This window comes from Clarias gariepinus, chromosome 13, assembly GCF_024256425.1.
Source record: "Clarias gariepinus isolate MV-2021 ecotype Netherlands chromosome 13, CGAR_prim_01v2, whole genome shotgun sequence".
NCBI lineage: Eukaryota > Metazoa > Chordata > Actinopteri > Siluriformes > Clariidae > Clarias > Clarias gariepinus.
This window is the reverse complement of record NC_071112.1, coordinates 4,405,208-4,430,023: the sequence shown is the minus strand read 5'-3', so window position 1 is coordinate 4,430,023 and position 24,816 is coordinate 4,405,208. Positions and strand designations below refer to the sequence as shown.

At 38.2% G+C, this 24,816-nt stretch overlaps 1 protein-coding gene across 1 annotated transcript in view; it reads left to right on the top strand.

Moving 5' to 3' along the window:
- The window catches only part of atp6v1ba (ATPase, H+ transporting, lysosomal, V1 subunit B, member a), a 37,568-nt gene extending 14,234 nt beyond the window's left edge, over nt 1–23,334 (top strand). Inside the window, exons 2-14 of the mRNA XM_053509628.1 lie at nt 1,838–1,893; nt 2,906–3,004; nt 3,871–3,964; nt 5,230–5,307; nt 6,646–6,785; nt 9,502–9,603; nt 10,494–10,591; nt 10,736–10,859; nt 16,621–16,771; nt 17,565–17,647; nt 18,271–18,375; nt 18,484–18,613; nt 22,209–23,334. Coding sequence (XP_053365603.1) covers nt 1,838–1,893; nt 2,906–3,004; nt 3,871–3,964; nt 5,230–5,307; nt 6,646–6,785; nt 9,502–9,603; nt 10,494–10,591; nt 10,736–10,859; nt 16,621–16,771; nt 17,565–17,647; nt 18,271–18,375; nt 18,484–18,613; nt 22,209–22,360 — 1,412 coding nt within the window. The 3' untranslated portion in view covers nt 22,361–23,334. The remainder of the gene's footprint in view (nt 1–1,837; nt 1,894–2,905; nt 3,005–3,870; nt 3,965–5,229; nt 5,308–6,645; nt 6,786–9,501; nt 9,604–10,493; nt 10,592–10,735; nt 10,860–16,620; nt 16,772–17,564; nt 17,648–18,270; nt 18,376–18,483; nt 18,614–22,208) is intronic.
- Nucleotides 23,335–24,816: the final 1,482 nt, after the last annotated feature.

Genomic DNA, 24,816 nt, shown 5'->3' with positions numbered 1-24,816 from the left:
TATGCTCCTTTGTGACATCTGTTAACAATAAACAATACAAAATAAACAATAAAAAATACATTTATTTTCATCTGACTCGCCATCATAGAAGTAAAATAAATATGTAGTGCGCTTGGTAATAAACAGGAAATATTGTAGTCTCCTGGTATGAAAAACTTAATTAATAAATAATACTTGAATAACAATAAAGGTAAAGACAAACAGGCAAAAAATTATCTTGCTACAGAATGACAAAATGTAAGAGTAGGCTAATGTACAGTGTATTAGCAATGCAAGGGGATAAGCAATAAGCTCTCGCATTGTCCTATACCAGAACATTAAAGCCACCTGCCTAATATTATGCAGACCCCCTTTCTGCTGCCAAGTCAGCTCTGATTAGATCTGTGTCACCTTTTTAAGTGGATCCAGGCACGGTTCGCGAGCGCAGAACGCATGTGTTCAGACTGATCAAAATTAACCAGACTTTTTACCAATCCTTTGGTATTCCGGGATTGTTTTTGGGGTTCCTGAAGTAAAACCACACTAAAGGTCTGCTGTGGTATCAGGCACCGAGATGTTAATGATGTCTTCCACAGCTATAGTATGTAATGCAGAAGCACATGGTCACGCGTATAATATAAAAGAAAATGTGATCTATTAGACCATTGCCATGTGGTCCAGTTCTGGTCCCCCACATGCCTATTGTAGCGGCTTTTTCCGCAGCATACACAAGTCAGCCTGGGCACTCTGACCGGTCTGCAGCTATGCAGCCCTAATACACAACAAACTGATATGTACTGTGTGTTCTGAGCACTTTGCTCCTCAAGGGAATCAGTAAGCCTCGGTTGCCCCGTCCTCGTAACCATTTTAAGGGTTGCCCCTCCTTGGACCCCTTAATCATTGCATGCTAGGAAAAATCCACAAGAACTGCCATTTTGGAGATGCTCCGGCCTAGTCGTCTAGCCTTCACAAATTATTGGTCCTTGTCAAAGTAATTCGATCCCAAAGTGACCCTTGGCAAAATGGTTCAAAATATTTAATACGTTTTTCTTTACTTTTCTGAAGTGTGTATAAGTTTTTTTTTTTTTTTTTGGCTGGCTCTGTATATAGAGACATTATGAAGAAAAAAATGTGAATATAACTAACTATTAATTATCTGTTAGTAATTGGTCAATTTAACTAGCACTAAGCGTATACAAGTCCATACACGTAGTGTGTGTTCTATTACAATTAGCAAAACATCCAATACAAAAGTTTGACTTTACCAAAACAAAAACAAAAAAATCACTTTCTTAGCCATTTCATAACCAAAGAGGCATTGTTTTTACTCCAGCCCTGTACACACCTCAATTGATGATGGTTGGCACAGGTCCAATCCACTCTGACGGGTCAAAGTTGGAGATGCTTTTGCCAAGATTGTTACGTTGCGACTGCAATTTCTTTCTTTCTTTTTTTTTTTCCTCTCACTCTCACTAATGCCTGTTATTTCTGATGCATTTTACCTGGAGGTTTTTGGGCTGATACGTGACAGCCGAGTTACAGAAAGGGTTGAGAAATTGGCATTTCACTATGGCCGTTCAAGCCGGATTTGGTGAAGCATGGACCCTTTCTGGGCCTTGACATTTGAACACCCAGTTATAATACTTGCAGAAAGGTTGCTCTATGCAATTGGATGCACAGGTGTTGCATAAGAGCGCAAAGTCATTACCGTGGGACCGACACGAGGCTTTCACGCCTCTTATCAGTGCACGGAAAGGGACAGGAAGTTACGGTTTCCTAGTTCACTTGGTGATCTTGTCAATTTATTCCAAATGGCTGAAAATGGCTCAATGCTAATAACTATTTGTTTTATTTTTAGCTTACTCCACTGTCTCGGGTGTTAACGGGCCTCTGGTCATCTTGGACAACGTCAAAGTAAGATTCACTTTCCTTTAAATGTATGTTTTTAAATTATTTGTTAGTATTTGAGAATTTAAGCATGGAAATGATCTCGAAAGCAACCTGTGAACTTTGTCATAGTCTGCAATTTGAGCCCTTAACAAAAAAAAAGTCACAAGATAGAAGTAAATACTGAACAATATAAATCAGATTTGTAAACGGTGTTTAACAGAAATAATTAGGGACAAGTCTTTGAGATGCTACATCCAGAATTTTAAGAGAGCAAAGTGATCTGTGCTCTCTGAAAGTGAGGAATGATCCACTAGCCTGTATCTGTGAGGACATGTACGTCACAAGTGGAAGATACTGTCCGCCGCCTTCTGCATACGTGAGCAACAGTTTGTTAAAACCTCTCTCTGAGGGAATACGCACTTACACTTACACTTCCAGTTTTGCACCGGTCATTTGTTAGGAAAGAGTGGGTTAAAATGGGTGAAAATTGGTGTGGTAGGGAGAAAAAAGACTTGTAACCACTAAGTTTCTGATAATAGCTAGCTGTGTTTGTGTACTACTAAGCTTAATGTTGAGTAGATCACTAGAACAAGTGCAAACATACAGCTAGAGGATAAAAGCAACAAATTTTAGGTTAGATGGTTATGATATCAAATAGCTTACAAGTTCAACATTTGGCCTGTTTAGCAAGAAAATCTAATAGCCTATCATTCTTGTATCTCTAAATTCTGAAACGTCTGACGGTTTATCCACATTTTATCTTTGGCTTCACTGTTTATACTGTAGTTGCTATAAATAAAATGTCTTTTTGTTTTTCCATTTAAATGCACTTTAAATTTATCTGTGTGATACTGAACAAAATGTAACAATCAAAAAAATATATATATATATTATATAAATATATATAATTTGAGTGTTTAATCTATTTTGCTTTTAAAAAGTCATATCACTAATCAGGCTATTCATATGTCACAAGTGAGGAACGCTTTTATTTCGAGTCCTGATTTGTGTTTGTCTTTACTTCTTTGCGCTCTAGTTTCCTCGCTATGCCGAGATCGTCCACCTCACCCTGCCTGATGGCACAAAGCGGAGCGGGCAGGTGCTGGAAGTTAGTGGCAGCAAAGCTGTCGTTCAGGTAAGAAATGTGGTTTGAGGTTGCTCCGTGAACTGCAGGGGGATGTTTTAGGGGGGTGAAAAAAAAATATATAGACATGTTAACAAATAGCCAGCAAAATAGTAATATTAGTTTTTTTTCTTTATAATAAAAAAAGTTACTTTGGAATCTTGGAAAAAACATTTTAGTTTTTCAACAATGTGCTGTTTTGTAATAAGGGTTTAACCTCAGCATGATGACCAGCTTTTCAAGTGACTGTCACTCATTCCTGCCTGCCTGGAATTTCCAATGTAGAAGTAGCAAAGGGAAGTATGTAGAGACTTAATCATTTTCCTCTGATAGTTCTTTAAACTCCATATTGGGGAAACAGTTTGACAAGACAGTTTAAATTTATGATTTGTTTGGTGGGAGAACTAGACTAATCTAAAAGCCTTGAGAACCTTGAGGTTTAGACAGTATCATTTAAACACATAGGAAAACTATAAATTGTGCTTTGCTGTCATTTATTCTGCACACAAGTGTAACTCTGAGAATGTTTTATTGGCTTCCAAAGGTCTGTTATGTTTTTTTTTTTTTTTTTTTTTTAAGCTTTTTTGTTCCGATAAAATATGTCAGGTTGCAGGTTCTGCTCTGTGTGTGTGTGAGAAAGATTGAATAGAGAATATTCAATAGGTCTCAGCTTGGACGAGAAATATTCCTCCTGAGGTCACTCTTAAGAAACGTTACTGTGTGGTGCGAGAAGTTGCTGTGTGGGTTGTGTTCCTACCTCCTGATCTTTTTATTCAGAATAGCGTGGCGTTTCATAAGCTGAATTTTTACTCAGAACTTCAAGGGGAGGTTTTTTTTTTTCGAAGGCTGGACTCTGAGGTTTGGTTTGTGATGGGCAGGTGTTCGAGGGGACCTCAGGCATCGATGCGAAGAAGACAGCATGCGAGTTCACGGGTGACATCCTACGCACGCCTGTGTCTGAGGACATGCTGGGTAAACACACAAACACACACACTCACAAGCACTGTACAGCCTAATCTTTATTTTTAACCTTGTCTTAATCCTTATAGTTTTTTTTCCTTATCCTTTCTTAACTTAAAATTATTCTTGTTTATTGAATTTAATCCCTTAACTTTATATAAACAGATTACCTAAAATACTGGATTTTTAAGTGTTATTTAGGCTAATTCTGATACTATCATAAAGCCTTATTCATACATTTCCAATAGCACAAAGACTTCACAAGTACTGTGCAAAATAGGAAGTTAGTGTTTTTTAAATCTCCATGCATTCAGGCAACTGGGTGAGAGCAAAAACATGGACGACCCATATGTGTCTTTGGTTAACTAGAATCTAGCCAGCTAACTCTGATTTAAGAATTAATTTAAGAATATGTATATCTTTTCAAAACAGCTAGTATAGTCAGAGTTATTTTACTGATTCGGCTGAAATTTGCACATATTTGGCATTTAAGGTTATAAGACGCTGCTGTAGTGGTGAGCAGCTATATTGATCCGACTTGCTCTCTTTCCAAATTCAGAGATGAGGATGCCATTTTGAACCCCTGATTAGGAATTTCTTTTTTCTTGCCTTCCACCCCAAACCTATTGTTGGAAAAATCACACATTACAGTTAAGTTTTAGCCCAACACAGAACTAATTCCAGAAAATGAATTACCAGAAAATCATTGTGGCATCTGAACACTTAGCTAATGTTAGTAAATGGATAAAATTATATGTGTTGTTTAAGTCAAACCGGGACTTGTGATGAAATGTCTCATAAATTCAGACGTGAAGGAGATTGACATTTACAAAAGACTTTGAGCACAGTACAGTGATGAGACTCTTATTTGCAGTAAAACATCCGAATGGTGCAAACGTTTTAAAGAAGCCGGTGGATTGGGATAAGTCTTAAAGACACCATGCTGGGATAAGTGCATTAGTGTAGCCGGGGATTATATAGAGCAATAAAGGGAGTTTTTCCTCTTAGAACTGTGTCCTGTTATTATGCACAATCAAATGTCCTGGTTTTACTTGAATGCCCGTTGTAATTTCGAATGGTTCAGCCAGTGTTCAGTTAATTGTTTACTATGACTGTGCAAATCAGGATGAGCTTGTTTAGCTTTTAAAGGCAGCAAAAAAACAACAGTTTTTTTTTTTCAAACTACAAATTGCATATTTGTATACCTGTAATCCACCAGTTTATCAAGCTACACCAAGTATTAATAATACAGAATGACTGATGTGTATTTCATTTAGGACGTGTGTTCAACGGCTCAGGGAAACCCATCGACCGTGGCCCAATCGTTCTGGCTGAGGACTACCTCGACATCATGGGTATGATACATTTTGTGCCATATATATTAACAATGACAAAAGTAAGTACAATACAATTTACCTTAATGTAATTAGTGACCACATGCAGGATGATGAACATTGTACACACAGTAAGGAGATGAATTAAAGGAAGATTTAATATGCTGTTATGTGTGTGCAAAGTGAATTTATTTACTTTTTATTTAATTGCTGTGGTATTAGCTTCACAAGGCATTCCTTTAAATCAATACAAAGATCTTCCTGACTTATCATCTTTGTCCTATGATGAAACCCAGGGTGACTCCGTCATCCTCAAGAATGGTTTGATTAGGATAAAAATGATCATAATACTATGGCCGTAAGTCACCAAATCTCAGCCTTACCGAGCAAAACTTATGGTTGCCTAGAATTTCTCATTTTGTTGTATGAATGTTAAGGTGTTCTGTGTGAGTTATTAATTTTTTTATTTAAAAAAAATTGGCTTCATTGGAATAGGGTGAAATAGACAACTATTAATGAATAGATCTGCCCAATTAATTGTTTATATATGATAAACTCAAATCAAAAGACGTGTATCTGTTTGTTTAGTTTTTTTTTGGGACGTTTTTCTGACCTTTGACATATGATGGGCGTTCAAGTCAACCTCGGACCTGTGATGAAATTCCTGGTCAATCAAGGCATAAAACCGATTGACCTTTTCGCTATACAGTACTTCAAGCACAATACATTTATGAGATTCTTAGACACAGTAAACATTTGCAAACATTTAAAAAAAAACGTATGTCTGTGAATGACGAGGTGGCTTAGAGCCCACAGCAGTCGTTTCCATGAACATTCAGCAAGTGGAAGCCCTTATGCCTGACATTCGCCAGATAACTTTGCCAACTTGCTGAAGAGACATCTATCGGTGTAAACTGTACACACAATCATTCACCAACACCACTTGCACGTTACAGGAACTGGGCTGGGAGACAACCCCCGTACAGTCCTAACCTCTCTCCAAGCTAATTCCACATTCTTGGGCCATTAAAGGAGCTCCAGGGAGGAATGAAGCAGGCATGGCTCCAGTATACTGAGAGAATTGCTTACCTTGATGGTATCCAAGTACTATTTAAATGATGAGATGAGTACATTCGTGTAGTGTAGCAGGGAATTATATAAGAAATAAGGGGAGTTTCTTAACTCTCTGAACTGTGTTCTGTTATTCTACATAATCAAAAGTCCCGGTTTGACTTGAACACCCCTAGTAAAGGCTTGCACCAGTGAACGTGAGCATATTAAGAAAACTCAACATGAGAAAGTCATGCATAAACAAGAAACATTCTGTCTGACCCTTGCATAACCTCTGACCTTTCCAAGGCCAACCCATCAACCCTCAGTGCCGTATCTATCCAGAAGAGATGATCCAGACGGGCATCTCTGCCATCGATGGCATGAACAGCATTGCCAGAGGACAGAAGATCCCCATCTTTTCTGCTGCTGGTCTTCCACATAATGAGGTGTGTGCGCATCTGCATTTTGACTCAGACTTTACACAAAGATTGCACTAAAGGTCATTAGGTGTTGATGTTTAATTATCATATAACATTTGCCTGCTTTGTTGGGTTTATATAAATATGCATACATATTTAAAAAATAATATTAGTATTTGCTTGTAAGATGAAGCAAATAGTTTAAACCCATCTTTCAGCTTGTAAGAAGAAGTTTTGCAAGTTTTGGTTAATATCTGGTTAATATCACTGACATTTATTTACATACACTTATTTTTTTCGAACACTGTTGTTAAAACACCAGTTTATGGTTTAGTTTATTAACTGGAAACACAAGAGCGGTGGTAAAAAATAGGAGAGTTTGTAAAATCTCAAATGCTGTAACCGATAATGTGTGCTAGTATGCCGTTCATGTAAAATTGTACGGTTACGATCCAGCAATCCAACATTAGATCTGTGATTACAGAAAATCCCAAATGGAATCAATTCCTCCGTATCATCATGGCAATTTTATCATGCAGACGTGCTGAACATCTAATTTCAGATTTAATCTCCCTTCACTTTTGTACCAAGCTCCACTCTTCTTGGAAGGTTTTTTAGGGAAGGTCTGTGGGAATTTGTCTTCATTCAATTATGTAAGAGCACTGATGTCCAGCCTTAACACACAAATCTTTTCAGACCACAGGGGTGTGGTCCTCTTTTTTTTTGGTCCTCTTAGTTCCAGTGAAGCAAAAGTGTAATACTACAGCATGCAGACACATTCTTCAAAATTTGTAGCAATAGTTTGGAGAGGGATTACTTTTCATTGATGCTCAGGTGTCTACACTCTTTTGACCATGTAACAAATTTGTAGACGAATGGCGCTGTGCAAGCGCTCCATCAGCTGCCAATGAGGCCCGGTTATTAATAACGGCTGGTTAGCTTGTTTACATTCTTCTAGATGTGCCTTTAGAGTCCAGCTTCAATGTCTGTAACCTGGCTTCCGTGAACAGACAGGGAAATTGAGGTTGTTTCCATGTGGATTATCTCAACCCGAAGATAAGATGATGTATTCCTGTATCTTGGAGCAAAATTGCCGGGCTCAACAAGGAAATGGGCTTCTAGTTGCAGGCTGTGCTTTTTATCACATGGATAATAATGGAGCAGTTATTTGGCCACAGGAAATGCATCTACATTTGCCCAGCTCTAGCCTGCTGCTCTTTATTTCATCCCAGTACCACAAAGAAGGTACTGTATTTTGTGTGCGATTGCTGTTATTAAGCAGAGCAGCTTTAATTGTTTTCTTCCCGTGGTGCCGGTGCTCCTCAGAACCAAACTGGGTCAGCAGGACAATTTCCCAAACACGTCATGACATTTTTGCGGTGTCTCAGCAGGAGCTGCGGTGCTTCCGAGTATACAAAGAAATCCAGAGATGTAATATAAAGGAAAACGCAGAAGTACAAGGCTAATAGACAAAACAACCTTTATTAGCTAACATGTTTCAAGGCAAGCTTCTCATCTAGGATGTTTATTATCCTTGAATTGACGTTTTATTAATTCTTCATTCTAAAGAAGCTGCACACAGTAATTGGTTGGAACACATATCACACTATGCCCTATTACCTTCATAAATTTATCTTGATATTTGTGTGTGTTGGCGTTATATAAGGCTTACCTTGTTGCATCACTGGTTTTAAAAAAAAAAAAGACCGTTTGAAAAAAGGTTTTAGATACAGTAGACCATGAGGAATAGGTAGTTTTGTGTGTGGTTGTCAGTTGGCCAACACTCTTAGTTTAATCTACAGTAGAACATTTGTGAATCAAGTTTACTAGCTTTCTTGTGCCTGCGTGCAAGTAAATATTATTATAATGGTGCAAAGGAGGATTATAAGGAAAACCAAAAGACAAAAATTTCGAAGTCATGGCGTCAAATCATATCAGAGCACTTGTAGAGTCTGTATAAAGTTTTAAAATATTTTTATTCGTAAAACATTCATTCGCAGCAAGAAATGTGGTCGATGTAACACACCTCACATAGGATCAGAGTGAATGTCAGGTGTCAGAATGTGTGAAAATGGTTCCTCATATCCCCAGCACCACTCTTCAACATTCTGAGTCCTGGAATTGGCCGTGCCATCATAAAGAGTTCATTCAGTTCGTCAGCTGACTTAATCATCATGAATTCAACCCCAGGTCATAACACTGCCTCTAGAGGCTTGTACAATGGCAACTATGCATCATGGGTGCATTGCTTCATGTAGCCTGACATGCACATGTGGAATAGGTTCAATCTTGACTCGGTCGAACATGGCCGAACATGGCAAATAGGTCGAACATGACCTATTGTCCTGGTGCCAAAGTCCAGTCTTTATGCTCCCTAGCAAACCCAAGCATGTTTTTTTATGGTTAGTCTTACTAATAAGTGGTTTTCTTATGAACACGCAACTGTTTAGTCCTAATCCTTGGAGTTCTCGTCACACAGTGGGTAAAAATGTCAGGTGCAATGTCAGGTAAAAATTGTTAGGGTGCAACTTTAAAAAAATATATATAATCTCCAATCAGAGTTATTCATGGTTTGTTTTCGTTTTTTCTGACCACATTTCTTCCATAAAGTTGATGGTCCAGCACTATCCCTCCGGTTTTACTAATGTGCTGGACTTTTTATTTAAACCAAATTTGAGTAATTTTAATTCCATAAATTTTGATGTTTATATTGCATTGTGCATTTTGTTACGTTTGCTCTTAGATCGCCGCACAGATCTGTCGCCAGGCTGGGTTGGTGCAGAAATCGAAGGACGTCATGGATTACAGCTCAGAAAACTTCGCCATCGTCTTTGCTGCTATGGGGGTAAGTCTGTTTCTCTCTTTTCGTCTTTAAGATAATATCTTTATTGATCCTAAAGGTTTTTTATTTATTGCTTACATTATAATTTAGCATTTAGCAATTTTCCATCACTGTTGTTTTCTGCACATATTATAAGGTACACAATAAATGTTTTCCTGATGTACCCTAGTTTTTTCTTTCTATATACATTTTATCACCAAGCTGCAAACCTATTATTTATGTTAAGAAATCTTTTTCCTTACATTCTTATTTAGGAAAGAAACTTCTTTTGTATTTTTTGATGTATGAGGACAGGAGTTTAACTAATCTCTGGAGGGACTTTAATGTAGTTAAAAGGCGTTACTCATGTCTAGACATAGAGAAAAGAAAACTGTTTGTCCAGCCTTGTGACGTTAATCCTCCTATTAACCCTCCCTTAACCTCCCACACCCCCACCTCTAAGCATGTGTTACTGTCGCCTCATTGGGCACAGTCTGTCCTCTCAGAGAAGCATTAGACGGGTCAGGTGTCCCGTTCACCTGCACATTGAGGTGTGAAGGGCTTCCATTAATCTGAGCGAGTAATGTCACCGACCTGGGCCTTTGCTGCTGGTTTGGGTGTTTGTGCTTAATGCGTTCTGCATTCAGCACGTGTAACTCTATACCCTGATTTCATGCTCAGGCCGGCTAAAGTGTTAAATCTGTTTCAGAAAGCTGCGAGTTTTCCTACAGCAGGAAATTACCTTGTATTAGGGGGCTTATTTAAATAGTGTTAGGGGTTTAGGGTATTGGCGTGAAGAAAAAGAGTGGAAATCCCAGCATTCTAAATAAACAGGACATTAGAAATGTGTTAAATCTTATACTGCTGCTGTGGGCAAGTTGTGTAATTTAATTACTTTTTTTCTCTCCTTTCAGGTTAACATGGAAACTGCGCGTTTCTTTAAGTCTGATTTTGAAGAGAACGGATCCATGGACAACGTCTGCTTGTTCCTGAATCTGGCCAACGACCCAACGTGAGCCAGACTTTCATTTTAGAGCTTGATTTGTTGTTTAGTAAAATATTAAGAATAGTTTAAAAAATAATAACTAAAAACTCGCCTGTTTCATCTGCACATATCTAATTGATTACTGCTCACACACTTGCATTCCCACTCCAGGATTGAACGCATCATCACCCCGCGACTGGCTCTGACCTCAGCCGAGTATCTGGCCTATCAGTGTGAGAAGCATGTGCTGGTCATCCTGACGGACATGAGCTCCTACGCCGAGGCTCTGAGAGAGGTGAGAGACAGGACATCCCCACGTACATTAAACGGCCAGAACAAATTTTTAATTTTTTCAATAAAATAAACTTTAGAAAGGTGTTAAAAGTTAACATATTGAGACTGTAGGATGGAACTAGATGATGACATTACACATTTATTCTGACTGTATGTATTTTATTCAGATTTTTGCTTTTAAGTCAGGCTACACAAGCACAGTAGAGTTTCTAGTTTTCTGCCTGATTAGGAAATGATGGTTTATGTAGTTGGTTTATTTGTTAATTAGCAAAATATTCTACATTTAAGCCAAAAAAAGTATATGTTTAATAAACAAAATATAAAAATGTTAGGATCTTATTTACTTACGTTATAGCTGCTATAAACAGCTCTATCCCATTTTCTTTTTTTTTTTTTTTACCTTTTTTGAACACTTTCTAGGAAAAAAAGAGATCAAAGAACCATGTCTAACAAAGTAAAAAAAAACTTTTTACAACCTTAACCTGGCTGTTACAAGATGCTGATATGTAAGACTTCTTTCACAAGTGATGAGTAATGGTCTCCTTGTAGAAGGCAGGTATGAATAATTGCTTTTTCAACCCACAAAGAGCAGTGAATCTCCACTTTTTTTTTTATCCATTTATTTTAGATATGGTGGTGTTTTCTATAAGAAGACCTTTATTAATTATTTAAAGAGTCTCCAGTGTACATACGTCCATACTCTTTCTCGCTTGCTTGATGCCAAAGGAAATTTCTGAATAGGTGTGACTGCTGAAGAGTATCTTTAAATAAACTTTCTATGCTGGCTACATACTGTATAGACACTGTCATGTGGGGATGGATCAGAGTGAGAAATATTAAAGAACACGATCTATAAAAGGTCGCCGAAATCACCACCTTTTAGGCAAGGCAAGTTTATTTGTATAGCACATTTCATACACAATGGTAATTCAAAGTGCTTTACATAAAACATTTACACATCTATGAAGGATTGTGTAAAAAGCCGTCAGTTGAATCGGCCGTTAATAAGTGTCAGGTGCTGAAGCTATGGAATTTGATTTGTGTTTTTCAGGGTTTTTTTTTTTTTTTTGTGAACTCAAAGGTCTTATGACCTTGCAACCACTGTGGCTAAATGCTTCGATCATCTCCATAACTAGTCAATATAAATTAAAGCATGAATAGACATGCACCTAGCTACATTTCTATAATGTTAATGCTCAAGGATCTTGCATTTCAAAATCACAAAATTAACCCATTTAATAACCATTTAACGTAACGTCACATCTGAAAGGGCCATCTGTATTTAATATCACCGAAATGTCCTCCTGAGCTTGTCAAGATGAGCACTCAAATTGCAGGAAGGAATATACAAGGACTTACAATTGATAGCTTGTAAAAGGGCCTTTAAGGACTAAAATTTACAACTAAACAAGAGTTCCAGAGATGAAGAGTGCAGTGATTTTCTCCTGAATGAGCCCCTACTGAATGATGTGGTCTTGCTCATCTGCTGTTTAGGAAGTGATCATTTATTTTTTAATGAGTTTTATCATTCTGGTTTTGTGTTAAATCCTACTAATAAAAAAAAAAAAGAGAGAGTTAATTCGCTAAATGTACACACAAAGAAGGAACATCACTAGTCTTAATAGCACACCTGGGACATGCTGTAATGGGTAAATAATCATAATTATTGTAATTATTATTCAAAACAGCAATTTGCAAACAAGTACAATTTTTATTATTTAGAAATTATCAGTGATATTGACCATAAACTCATCCATACATCTATTTATGAATTTTAACAGCCATACCGTAGTTTCTTGTTTTTATCATCAGTAGTAAGTAGCACGTAGGTAAATATTACAAAATGTGCATTAATATGAACTTGCTATAAACCCGTCAGAACAAAAGAAATATAAATAAATATGGTTTAGTTGAAGAAAGTAGACGTGCGGATTACGACAGTAGCTGAAAAGGTTAAGCGTATTGTGTTAGCATGTTGTACATATCCTGATGGTGGATATTGGATTGCACTCTAAGTGTAGAGATCAAGTCTACCTTGTAACAAATACTCCCTGCCTGACTGTTGACGTTGTGAGTAGTTTTCAGTTTGGTGTAGGGTTTCCGCTAAGCCTCTGCGAGACAGCTCGACTCGAGGGTTTATAATGGAGGGATTCCACAAAACATCTGCCACTCTATAAACATGCAATATCACATTTAGCCACGAAAGCACATGCCTCTTAGTCTGCTTAAGAGCCGTGACGATGACGAGCGTTCATGAGGGACAACCCTGGTCTAAACAGACGAATGGTAATTTCCTAGTGGAAGTGGAAAGCATGAACAACCACTAACCAGAATTTAGCACAATTCACATGACGGGGACGAAAAAAAAAAAGGAATACACGGAATAAAACATTCCTTCCATCTTATAAAGGTTAAAACATTCTTCGTCCTCGTAGAAATACCTCAACTCAATTATCGTTTAAAGCTTACTGAAAGAGTGTTTTGAATAGATGTATTTTCTTCTTTTTTTCTTCGTAGCAGGCCTTGCTTGCCTTTCTCTTTTAAGCCAGTTATATTCGTTTTGCCCATCACGTTTTCATATTTTACTGTGCCAAGTTCACAATACGCATTCCAAATAGTTGAGATGCATGTGAAAGCACAGCCGCCTGCTAGCGTACAACGGTAACCTTGGAAGATGTTAGCCGCATCAATAAAGCCTGTAGTGTACACGCACACTGGCCTGGTTTTGTCTTTAACCACTCAGAAAGCAATGTTACCTTTTGTAAACTCGAAGGTCGAGACTTGAGCTGAGGCCGCAATCTTTTGACCCCTTATAAAGAAAAGAGCTTTTTCTGAAATTTTTCTGAATTTTTTTTTTTTGTGAAAAGGACTTTCCACAAGTCGAATGAAGGTGTGAAAGATGTTTCACAACAAACTCAAATTCAGGAATATCAATAACCCGGAGGTTTTTTTCCCTCCTCTAATAACATAAGTACTTTTATGAAAGTCAGAGGTTAACGTGGTTAAATAAACTATTTAAAAATTTGATTGTTTTAAAGTGTCTTATCTTTATCAAGTGAACTAGCAGGCGCATAAACAATAGCGGAGTACATAAGACAATAATATGCAGAAAATTTCTTGTACTTTCTTCTACTTTCTTGTAGAGGGCCATTGAGGTAACTGACCAGTCCAGTTTATTATCCAGATGCACAGCTAGGTATTTGTACTGAGACCATGTCCACTGTCTCTCCCTGGACAGATATAGGAGTCACAGGGGTACCACCTTTCCTAAAGTCAATCACCAGTTCCTTTGTTTTCTTGATGTTGAGTTGAAGGTGGTTGCGCTCACACTAGAAAACAAAGGCATACACCACAGACTGGTACTCGGATATGTCACCGAGCGTTGCAGAGTGATGGCACCTAGTGATGGCAGAGCATTCATTGAGACACCTTTCACCTTAATTTTATTTTTTTTTTTGAAAACCTTCATCTTTTTCTGCTGTAGACATTGGAGGGTCAACTTGGCCTTGTGTCTGCCAGTATTTGCTGATTACGTGCAGCATTCATCTTCCAATCAAATTTGACTAACTCTCCCGAGCCACTAGAGCTCACACAGCCTGAAAAACATAAGAAATCCACCACCATGCTTTACCCTGGGTATTGTGTACTTTTTACTGTAAACATCGCGCTTATAATTGTAGTTCAATTTTGATCTCGTCACTCTAAATGACTGCTCCAGAAGTTGTCATGCTTGTGTATTGTGCTGTGTGGCGTACTGCAAGCGGGCCTTTTTGTGGCATGGGCACAGTAATGGCTTTCTTCAGGCAACTTAGCCATGCAGGTCATTTGTGTTCAAGTATCTCCTTATTGTGCTCCTTAAAACAACAACCTTTTTTCCAGAACAGGCTGTGTTTCTCTCAAAGTTTTACTTTGCGCCGCAAACAATTATCCTGACAGGAGTGGGAGAAAGCTTACGTGTCTGCTTGACTGTGGCTTAGTATCAACAGAACCTCTTATTCTCCACCTTTTTATGAGAGTTTGAAAGTACTGACTGTCTTTTTCAAGTGTTAAGGTATCCTTTTATGTCCTTCTCCTTATTTATAAACTTATAAACTACCATTTACAGGAGAAATAAGTCGGCTTCAGTGGTTTCAATGAATCAGTCAAGGCGCATAATCAGTGGAAAACAGCTTTGAGAAAAAATGGCATCCAGGATTCCCCTCAAAATTTAAAGGCGCAGAGACAACAGGCATTTGACATGTGAGGTACAGTTCCTTGGGCGCGATTATGGTTTTTGCCACATGATGGCAGTGTGGTGAAAGGGGACCGATTTAATCAAGTGGATTGATATGCTTTACATTGTATATTTGTGTCGTAGATGTACAAGACTCACTTCGTCAGACTTAAGAACAAATCGAACTTATGAACCGGCTCCCGGAACAAAAGTCATGTACAAGTCGGGAACAACCTATATGTGATACTTAATGACTTCACATGACGGCTATTTTGAATTATCAGTTATATTTTCCAAGTAAATGGCAATATTTAACCTTTTCTTTTTTTGCAAACTTTTGAGCACAACTGTGTATGCATCTGTTTACATTGTCACAAGTTATAGTTACTTAAAAACATAATGCAGTATAATGAACTCATTGTAAGAAATACATTTGAATGAATTACTGTTTAACATAAAATTAGTTCATGTACTGAATATGCTAAATGTTTTAAAGTTAAAGAAGCTAAAGCTTAACAGTACAAAATAAACTGATATTTCACATTTAACAGACTTTATAAGTGCCAGTGTGCCGCAGTTGTGTGCAATCGTGTAAAAGACCAAATACCCTACATCAACCTCTGTAATACAGAGTGATCAGAAACTTTTTTAATCCGCTGTGTTTTGTCGTTATGTCAAGCCAGCCCCTATTATCTTCTTACAGCTACTGTATGTATATGCATAACAAGCCACGCAGTAGTTGGACAGTGTACCAATGTCAGTTATGAAATGTTTGCCCCTAAAGCCTAGCTCAAATGTCATACTCCTTTATTCAAATTTGTACCCCTTATACACTTAAAGATTTCTGTCCCAACTGGCTACAAACCTATCCAAAATTCTCTGTAAGGTCATGCAGTGTATACACAGCTTAATGAGTTTGAAGACTGCACTTAAGTCTTTAGGAACTTGCTGTAAAGTAAGGTCATTAGTTCTGTGAAGTAAGACTGTTTTAGAGGTGTTCATTTACTGCAAGGTTTTTAAAGTGAGCCAACCCATTCACAAAGGCTAATCACGGTGTGTTATTTAAGTATGATTAATAGGAAAGTAAGTAAAATGTTAATGAGAACAGAGGTATTTAAGTGGTTATAGACCAAAACATCCCAGAAAGAAGTACAGGCACTATTGATGGCTGACCTTCGCAGACATTCACGCCATCACAGAGTCGCTGAAGGTCACATTTTTACATGTGTGTAAAATCATTTGGAATGTGTATTAAAGCATTCATGCATGGAAATCTAAACATGTTCTCTAGATGAACCAATCTCAGCTCTTTGACTAAGAACATCATATACTTAATGTATTTTTACCTAAATATGATCTCAAGTTGTACACTAAAATAAGAATTTTTTTTTGCTGATATGGTCCCTTGTTGATTTTATTGTATGTCTGTGGATGAGAATAAAATTAAACAAAACAGGCTTATTATGAGTAACGGGTTTGTGTTTTTGTCACCATTGGTGTAAACAATTAGTCCTCATAATTAATACTTACAACGCACAATTGTGTGTAGGTGTCGGCTGCTCGTGAGGAGGTGCCTGGCCGGCGTGGTTTCCCTGGTTACATGTACACCGATCTGGCAACGATTTACGAGCGAGCTGGCAGAGTGGAAGGCAGAAATGGATCAATCACACAGATCCCCATCCTCACCATGCCTAATGACGGTACACACTCAGCGACACAAACACAGACACTTTTCATTCCCTGTCTCCACCCTGACCATTTCTAATGATGGCACACACACTCACACACATCCTGAAGAGGCCTAATGACTGAACCACACACCTCCAGACTGCCAGCACCCAGTGTGCAATCATCACCATTTCCAATGACAGCAACACATGCACACGCGCGCATACACACACACACACACACACACACACACACACATACACACACACACACACACACATTCAACTGCCCAATCAGTAATCAAACGTGCTGCAATAAAGGCCAAATTATTCCCGGCCTTCAACTTTAGCTTCACCACAGGTATTGCTAAAGCCTCACATGCTACCAACAGAGCAGTTTGTGAGCGAGGTGATGTTTCTCTATCGATTCTTCACGCACAAAAACAGAGATGAGCATTCTCCATTTCTTCTGTTACTATAGAAACATCCTTGTTAAGATCAGCATTGGTTTCTGAATGGGTCCCCCCCCCCCCATTATAGCCATATTAGAAAAGCTCTCTGTCTCCATTATATGCCCCTGTCATACCACAAAAAATAATATATATAAATAAATCGCCGTCTTTTAGCGTAGACTGCTCCTCTAAGAATGGTCAGGATTTTGTAAACGTTTCATCTGACCCACTCTGAATCAGCATGTGGTGAAATCTGTTGTATGGCATGCCACCATGTGTCCCAAAGCTATGCAACTGCCTGAGAATGTGCATGCAGTTTCAGTCAGTTCTACCGTCTCTGCTTTCTTGGCTTATAACGGTCTGTAAATTTCCAGATATCACTCATCCAATTCCTGATCTGACCGGGTACATCACAGAGGGTCAGGTCTATGTGGACCGGCAGCTGCACAACAGACAGGTGAGATTCCTCATGGAAGGCACACAACACATACACACACACACACACACACACCGTATTTACTCATAGACTAATCCCCGGACGTCTTGGACGATGTGGTCACAAGTGGGTAAAGCTTAACTGGGTCAAATCTCCATTCCCACTTCCCCATTTATTAATTTTTTTCCCCATTATTACTTGCTACCTATGTTTGTGTAGAAAAAATAAAGCACCTATTTGAAACATTCCCAAAACATTAATCAATTTGTTCTACCAACCCTCAGAAAACTGGACAGTTTAATCTTCTAGGAACCTAAAACTATACTGCACAAAAAAATTAAGGGAACACTTAGTCTCGGTTTGACTTGAACGCCCCTCATATGTGTATGTAAGGTTCAAGTCAAACCAGGACTAAGTGTTCCCTGGTTCCTTTTTTTTTGTGCAGTATATGATGTTTTAAGAACAATGTTCTAAGAGAATAGTGTGATGTGAGTAAGAGTTTTTCAGCAACAAGAAGCTCCTGTATTATTATACATTATTACATTAAGCTTAATAAACATCCATACCTTGCTTTGACCCACACAGAATCACAATTTCTTTTTTCTTTTTCCCTCTCAAAACCCCATGTGTTTGACCTTTTAAAGGTGTATCCTCCAATCAACGTCCTGCCATCCTTGTCACGTCTGATGAAGTCTGCCATCGGGGAGGGCATGACTCGCAAAGACCACTCTGACGTCTCTAACCAACTGGTAAGCTAGCTAAGGGTTTTTTTGTTTGTTTGTTTGTTTTTTTCCTTTTCATAAATCCCAGTTGTACTGACCTTGTGGCTTGTGGTTCCTTTCTTTTCTCCTTCTCAGTATGCATGCTATGCTATAGGTAAGGACGTGCAGGCGATGAAGGCCGTGGTAGGAGAAGAAGCTCTGACTTCTGATGATCTGCTGTATTTGGAGTTTTTGCAGAAATTCGAGAAGAACTTTATCGCTCAAGGTACTGTAAAAAAAATAAATAAAATAAATACTGACTCCAAATCAAAAATGTTAAATTAAAGACATGGTTCAATTGAACATACAGTACAGACCAGCGTGAGTTACACAAAAGAGCCAATGTGACATGTTTTAAGATTTTTTAAATGGACATATACACCAACTGGAAGCTATTTAATGATCTTTGAAACACATGTAAGGACTAAATTATTTTTTACTTCTACCTTGTGTCCATGTAGTGCATTGTGCTGTTTATCAGCCCTGCTCTACTCATTTATTCATATAAAGACACCACTAAAGGACCAATTCAGTGCTGTGTTTCTGCTATAAATGCGCTTCATTGGAGGCACATGGACTGTGGTCTGTAAGCCGAGATGACAGCATGAATCAGATTAAACCTGAATCAGATTGAATGCCTTCTTATTTATCACAAACCTATTGCCCAGAGCGACTCCTTTAACTGTAAAGTAAAATCAATATACTTTGTACAGACTTATTTTGTGAACATTTTGGTATTTTATTGAAGCCATGGAGCTTTTCATTCCTAACATTTCCAGTGACAGAACTTTTTTTTTAATGATATTGAGGTCACTTTGTCAATTGAAAAAAGCTAGTAACTACACTATAAGCACTTGATGATAAATATAATAACTTGCATGTCATTGGATTGTGATTTTCTTTGCTGTAAGGGGGGAAAAACAAAAACAGATTCCTTAGCTTTGCCTCATGGACTCTTGGGGACCCTAAACCCCACCACTGACTTAACAAAATGCTTATGACACTGATGGGCCTTTTGAAGTAAGCTTAACTGTGTATCTTTATGACTTTGTAAGCAACGTTAAATAAAACACAAATGAGTTAATGTAAATGTAAACTGAGATCTTAAACCCATTTGTGGTACAACAATACTGCAAAGTCTAAAGCCAAAGATACTGCTTAATGGGCATTACACATTGTGCTTGTGAAATAAAAATAACTATCCTGACAAGGAGAGTTTTAATGGTTTGTAAGAAGTTATAGAGGAATAAAGAAAACTGGAAGTGAGAGTATATTGGAAAAATGTCTACCAAAGAAAAATTCCAAAAATATATTCTCTCGGAGAGACCCGGACTCTACTCTTGTACAATTTTTTAACTGATTGTCAAGGATCTATATATAGACACACAAGTTGAAGAAAATGTCATGTCATATGAGAACCTTTAGGTCTCAAGAGAATATATAAATATTATACTGCCTTCCAGTATCGTTATCATACTGTTTACTAAGACTGTATGTAGCCAAACAGATTATGTACCATTTTCAGGCTGTTGCGAATCTGCTCTACTCAACCATTCAGCTGCCAAAACAGCAAATGAACAAAAGTTTAAAAGAGAAATGAAATGCACTGTGTACACATGCATTCTCTGGAGAATCCCATGGAGCGTCGCTCAATTTCCTGATTGGTTCAGCTAAACAACCAGTCTAAAAGCTTTTTCTTCTGCCGCCATGCAATAATTTAAAAAGCCGAATTGGCCCATTGGGTGAAAAGGAACATGGTGCAGAAACTGAACCTTCAGGCGCTCCTGCATGTAAACCCAGGTAGTGTGCCTGTTTGGTCAGGTTTAAGTTAAACTTGGGGCTCAATACATATTTACACTCTAATTTAGGTCAAACCAGTCTAAAGCATTAAATAATACAGTGTGTGCTTTTCTGCACTGCTATATTACTGTGTACAGCCAGAGCCTTTTCACACTGCAGCCCCACTTTTGCCTCCTCGCTGAGGAAGACAGTTTATATTGATCCTGGCTGAATGGTTGGTAGAAATTACCCAGCAGTCTTTGTGAAACCTCACAATCACAGTATTGCTGCAGGTAATAGAAATTATTTAGGTGCCATGAAAAGGCTGTGGACAGAGACAGGGAATGAGGGTTTTGAAGATTTTTAGTCCTAATAGGGGACAAGTTACTTTTTTTTTTAAGTTCATAAAGAGCTACCAGTGTCGATATTTACAATACAGAGGTGAACCCATTCAATATGACAAAATCAGCCAGAAGATGGAATGCAGTCACAAGTGAATAACAAATTTACTTTTTTATTAATAATGTACTGTTATTTACAAACATCAAGTGAGTTTCCCTTAGGCACTACACTCTCTTTCCTTCAGTGTTGTCAATCCCAGTATTGGAGGTGTGGCCTTTTTGCTTGTCACAGTAAAGGAGGTGTGACCTTTGTGTCCGTCAGTCAGTTTAGGAGGTGTTGGTCTGTTTTTTTTTTTCCCCCCTATTGAAGGTGTCTTTTATGCCTGTCTGTCAGTGATATGTCAGTTAGGTCTGGCCTTTAGCTTGTCTGTGTGAAAATGTGCCATCTGTGCCATCAGTCCCTGTAAAGGAGGTGTGGCCTCTTAGCTTATCCAAGTGAAGGGGTTGTGGCCTCTTTGCCTGTCAGTGAAGGGGGTGTGGCCACCGTGTCTGTCTGTCAGTAAAGGGGGTGTGTCCACCGTGCCTGCCTGTCAGTAAAGGGGGTGTGGCCACCATGCCTGTCGGGCCCAGGGAAGTAGGTGTGGCCTCTTTGCTTGTTAAATGAAGTAGGTGTGACCACTGTGCATGCCAGGCCCAGGGAGGTAGGTGTGGCTTCTGTGCTTGTCAAAAGGAAGGTCCTTTGTGTTGTTTATTCCTAGTGAAGCAGACTAGGCCTCTGTGCCGGTCTCAGTGAAGTCAGTGTCGCCTATGTGCTTGTCTGTCCCAATGTGCTGAGAATCCTTTCATCTCAGAGTAAGATATGCACGTCTTTTATTGGTTATATCTTGATATATTTATAGTCAAATATTCTTACAGAGATAACATGCCATGTTTTGTGTATCTCTTTGATCTCTGTAATGGCTTGTTGCAGTAGCTGAACTTTATAATTTTGTGCTTTAAATTTGTTTTTCTGCCTCTTTTCTAAAACTCCTTTCTCACTCTGACTGTGAGTGAAAGAGAGGAGGTCTCCCCAGTACATTTGGCCATGTCTGTGCGCTTTACACTGCCACTGAATTGCTTACAAAATAAAGGATAGAGGAATATTTCCATCGACTTAAATTAATGTACCGGGTTGTGGCCTTCAGTGCCGCTATGTGTAAGTTTACAAAGCATCCTTTCACAGAGATTTGTATCAGATGTGGGACATTTTAACACAACAAATTCAATCACGTATGTCACGTTCATATTATCAAATCAGTATAGGACAGTAATAAAAATGTGTGTGTGTGTGTGTGTGTGTGTATATATATATATATATATATATATATATATATATATATATATATTATATATATATATATTATATATATATTTTAGAAGTTTAAGATTTCGAAGGACTGTCATTCTTCTATCTGAGTTCAAGCCATAATTCTGGTCTGTGTGTATAAGGGAGGGCTGGGATGCTAAGAATGTATGGTATGATAACTGTTAAACTGCATGTATGACCAGGCGTACAAACTTCTGCAGCTCATCAGTTTGTTTGTTTGTTTTTTTTTGTGAAAGCTGCACAATCACACTTTCATATGGAAAGTTTAACTAATATTTATTCTACTCCATATATTTATTAATGCAGTCCTTTGTCTGTGTCTGTTCTCCCTCTAGGCCCTTATGACAACCGCACAGTGTTTGAGACTCTGGATATTGGCTGGCAGCTGCTGCGTATTTTCCCCAAAGAAATGCTGAAGCGAATCCCACAGAGCACACTGGCAGAGTTTTACCCGAGAGAGTCCACGGCACGCCACGGCACCTCCTAACCCCGAAGGACAAAAGTCATGTGACCTTTTTACCTCCAGCATCTGTGTGTACTTCCACCCTGAGTTCAGAGTACAGTAATGCTTTAAACAGGCCCTTTGTGTAAAGTGTTACTCGATTCTCTCAGCTCAGTGCTGTTTGTGGGTCTGAGTGTGGTTTTGTGTGTAACTGATTAGTCTACTGTAGTACATGTTTGTGTTTCTCTAAGATGTTCTAAGAGCCTCTGTAAATCAGGTAATATAAATGCTGGACTTTGATTTCATTCCATGTGGATTTTTTTTGTTTGTTTCTTTTGTTTTTTCCCCCTAAAACCTGAAGAAAATCTCCCAAGCTGAAAGGGTGCAACAGTGTGTTCAGTGACTGCTTTACACTGACGTGTTTGATGTCATATCTTTTAAAAATGTGTGTTTATTAACATTCATGGATTCAATCCATATTTGCCAGTACAGCAATAGAAATGCAGCTGAGACAATCTGAGAAGCAAGCTGCGTTTATTTATTTCATCTCCAGACACACTAATGCAACATACAGCGTTAGTTCTAAAGCAGTGCAATATGATGTGTTTGCGGTTGATCTTGATTATTGAGTCTTAAAGACACTGCTTCTCGGTTGTGGTTCCTTTACTGAATGCATCCTGCGGGATTTTTTTCTCCCCCTGTTTTGGACAAACGTGTCTCATGCATGTCTCATGAAATCAGTCAAATTTGTAAAAATGTCTGAGAACCACCCTGGACTCCAAGAGTACAGTCTTACAGATTATTCCTTCCCTTCCCTTTCAACTCTGAACTCATTTTTTGGTTTGCTAGCTGCTCGCAAATCATATTTACATTTTGCTTTTCGTATTATGTGCTGCGTGCAGTTTACAAATCATATGAACATTCCCATTGTGTGTAATTATGTAATGCTCAGATTTCAGTTCGCAGTTGTTCTACTTCTGTGTTAATTAAAAATAAATTAAATTATCTTATTCTCCTGATACCATGCGTCTTTGTCTTTAAGTCACTAGGAAAATGATTAAACTTGGTTATTACTTGATTGTCACTGACAATAGTACATTCAACTCTCTTTTCAAGAAATATTCTCAGCTAAAGGTTTTTTTCTACCTCAGACTCCCCTCTCGGTTTCACTCCTCCTCCAAACTTGCCGTTTTAGTCTTTATGTAAATAAGCTACTGCTAAGACCCATCCCTCCAGAGAACTGCAGGGCTGAGCAATAAACTGGGGGAAAGTTTTTTTTTTTTTTTTTTTTTTTTTTTTTTATTATATTCAATTCAATTTTATTTGTATAGCGCTTTTAACGATTTACATCATCACAAAGCAGCTTTACACAATCAAAAGAACTAAGTTTGTATGAAATGTGAATGTGTATGAATCAAAATGATATGATTGTCCCTGATTGTCCCTGATGAGCAAGCCTAGGACGACGGCGACAGTGGCAAGGAAAAACTCCCTGAGATGGTAATAGGAAGAAACCTTGAGAGGAACCAGACTCAACAGGGAACCCATCCTCATCTGGGTGAAAACAGATAGCAGGGATTGATGTGCATAATAATATGCGAGACTGGAAGTTCAATATAAGAGGAGATGTGTAAGATTAAAGTCCAGTTTGTTCCTGGAGGCTCAGGTAGACAGTGAAAAATTTCAGTCCTGAACTATTGAGTGACTGAAGTCACAGGTCCTCAGAGAACAGCTGTCTGCATCAGTCGAGGACGGGACCACCTTCATGGAAAAGGACCACCTTCATGGAAAATATGAGGTCACATTAGAAGTTGAATCTAGAACACACACACAATGTCTAAAATAACTACAGAGGTAAACTTTGCATAATAAGGTATTAATCTCTTCATCTACATTGTTATTTTAAAATATTATGTTGTAATCAGTAATTTAAAAAGTAAAATCTGATTGCAACCTTTTTCCTGGAATTAACTGATTGTAGCTTTTATGAAGTAACGTTTATGAAGTCAACTTTTTTTAAAGCATTACAAACATCCCATTTTCTAATTTTTAACCACCATATAAGTTTTCATTTTAAATCTGTGTTTTACAGTAAACATTAATTTACACTTAAAGTTTAAATGGTATGTGAAAACGTAACCGCCACACCAATATGTGGTTCTTCCCAAGACTGGTACTACAAAGTCTGAAGCACTCAGTCGTGTACAGTAGAATGCATTAATATGCCATAGAATTACAGTTTCTCATTACTGGAACATAAATACCCAAACCTGTTCCAGCACGATGATGTCCGTGTGCACAAAGCCAGCTCTGTGAGGACATGTCTGGGGCCAATTCAGCCGAACCAGTTTTGTGATACTAGAACTGGAATTCTGATATTTGCTTCTTCGATTAGAGAGAATCTCTAATCTACGAATTGATTTAAAACTAGAATTAGAATTTCAAAAAAGGTCAACAGGCGGGTAAGAATTGTAGTTTGGAACTGGTCTAAAATGTTCAGG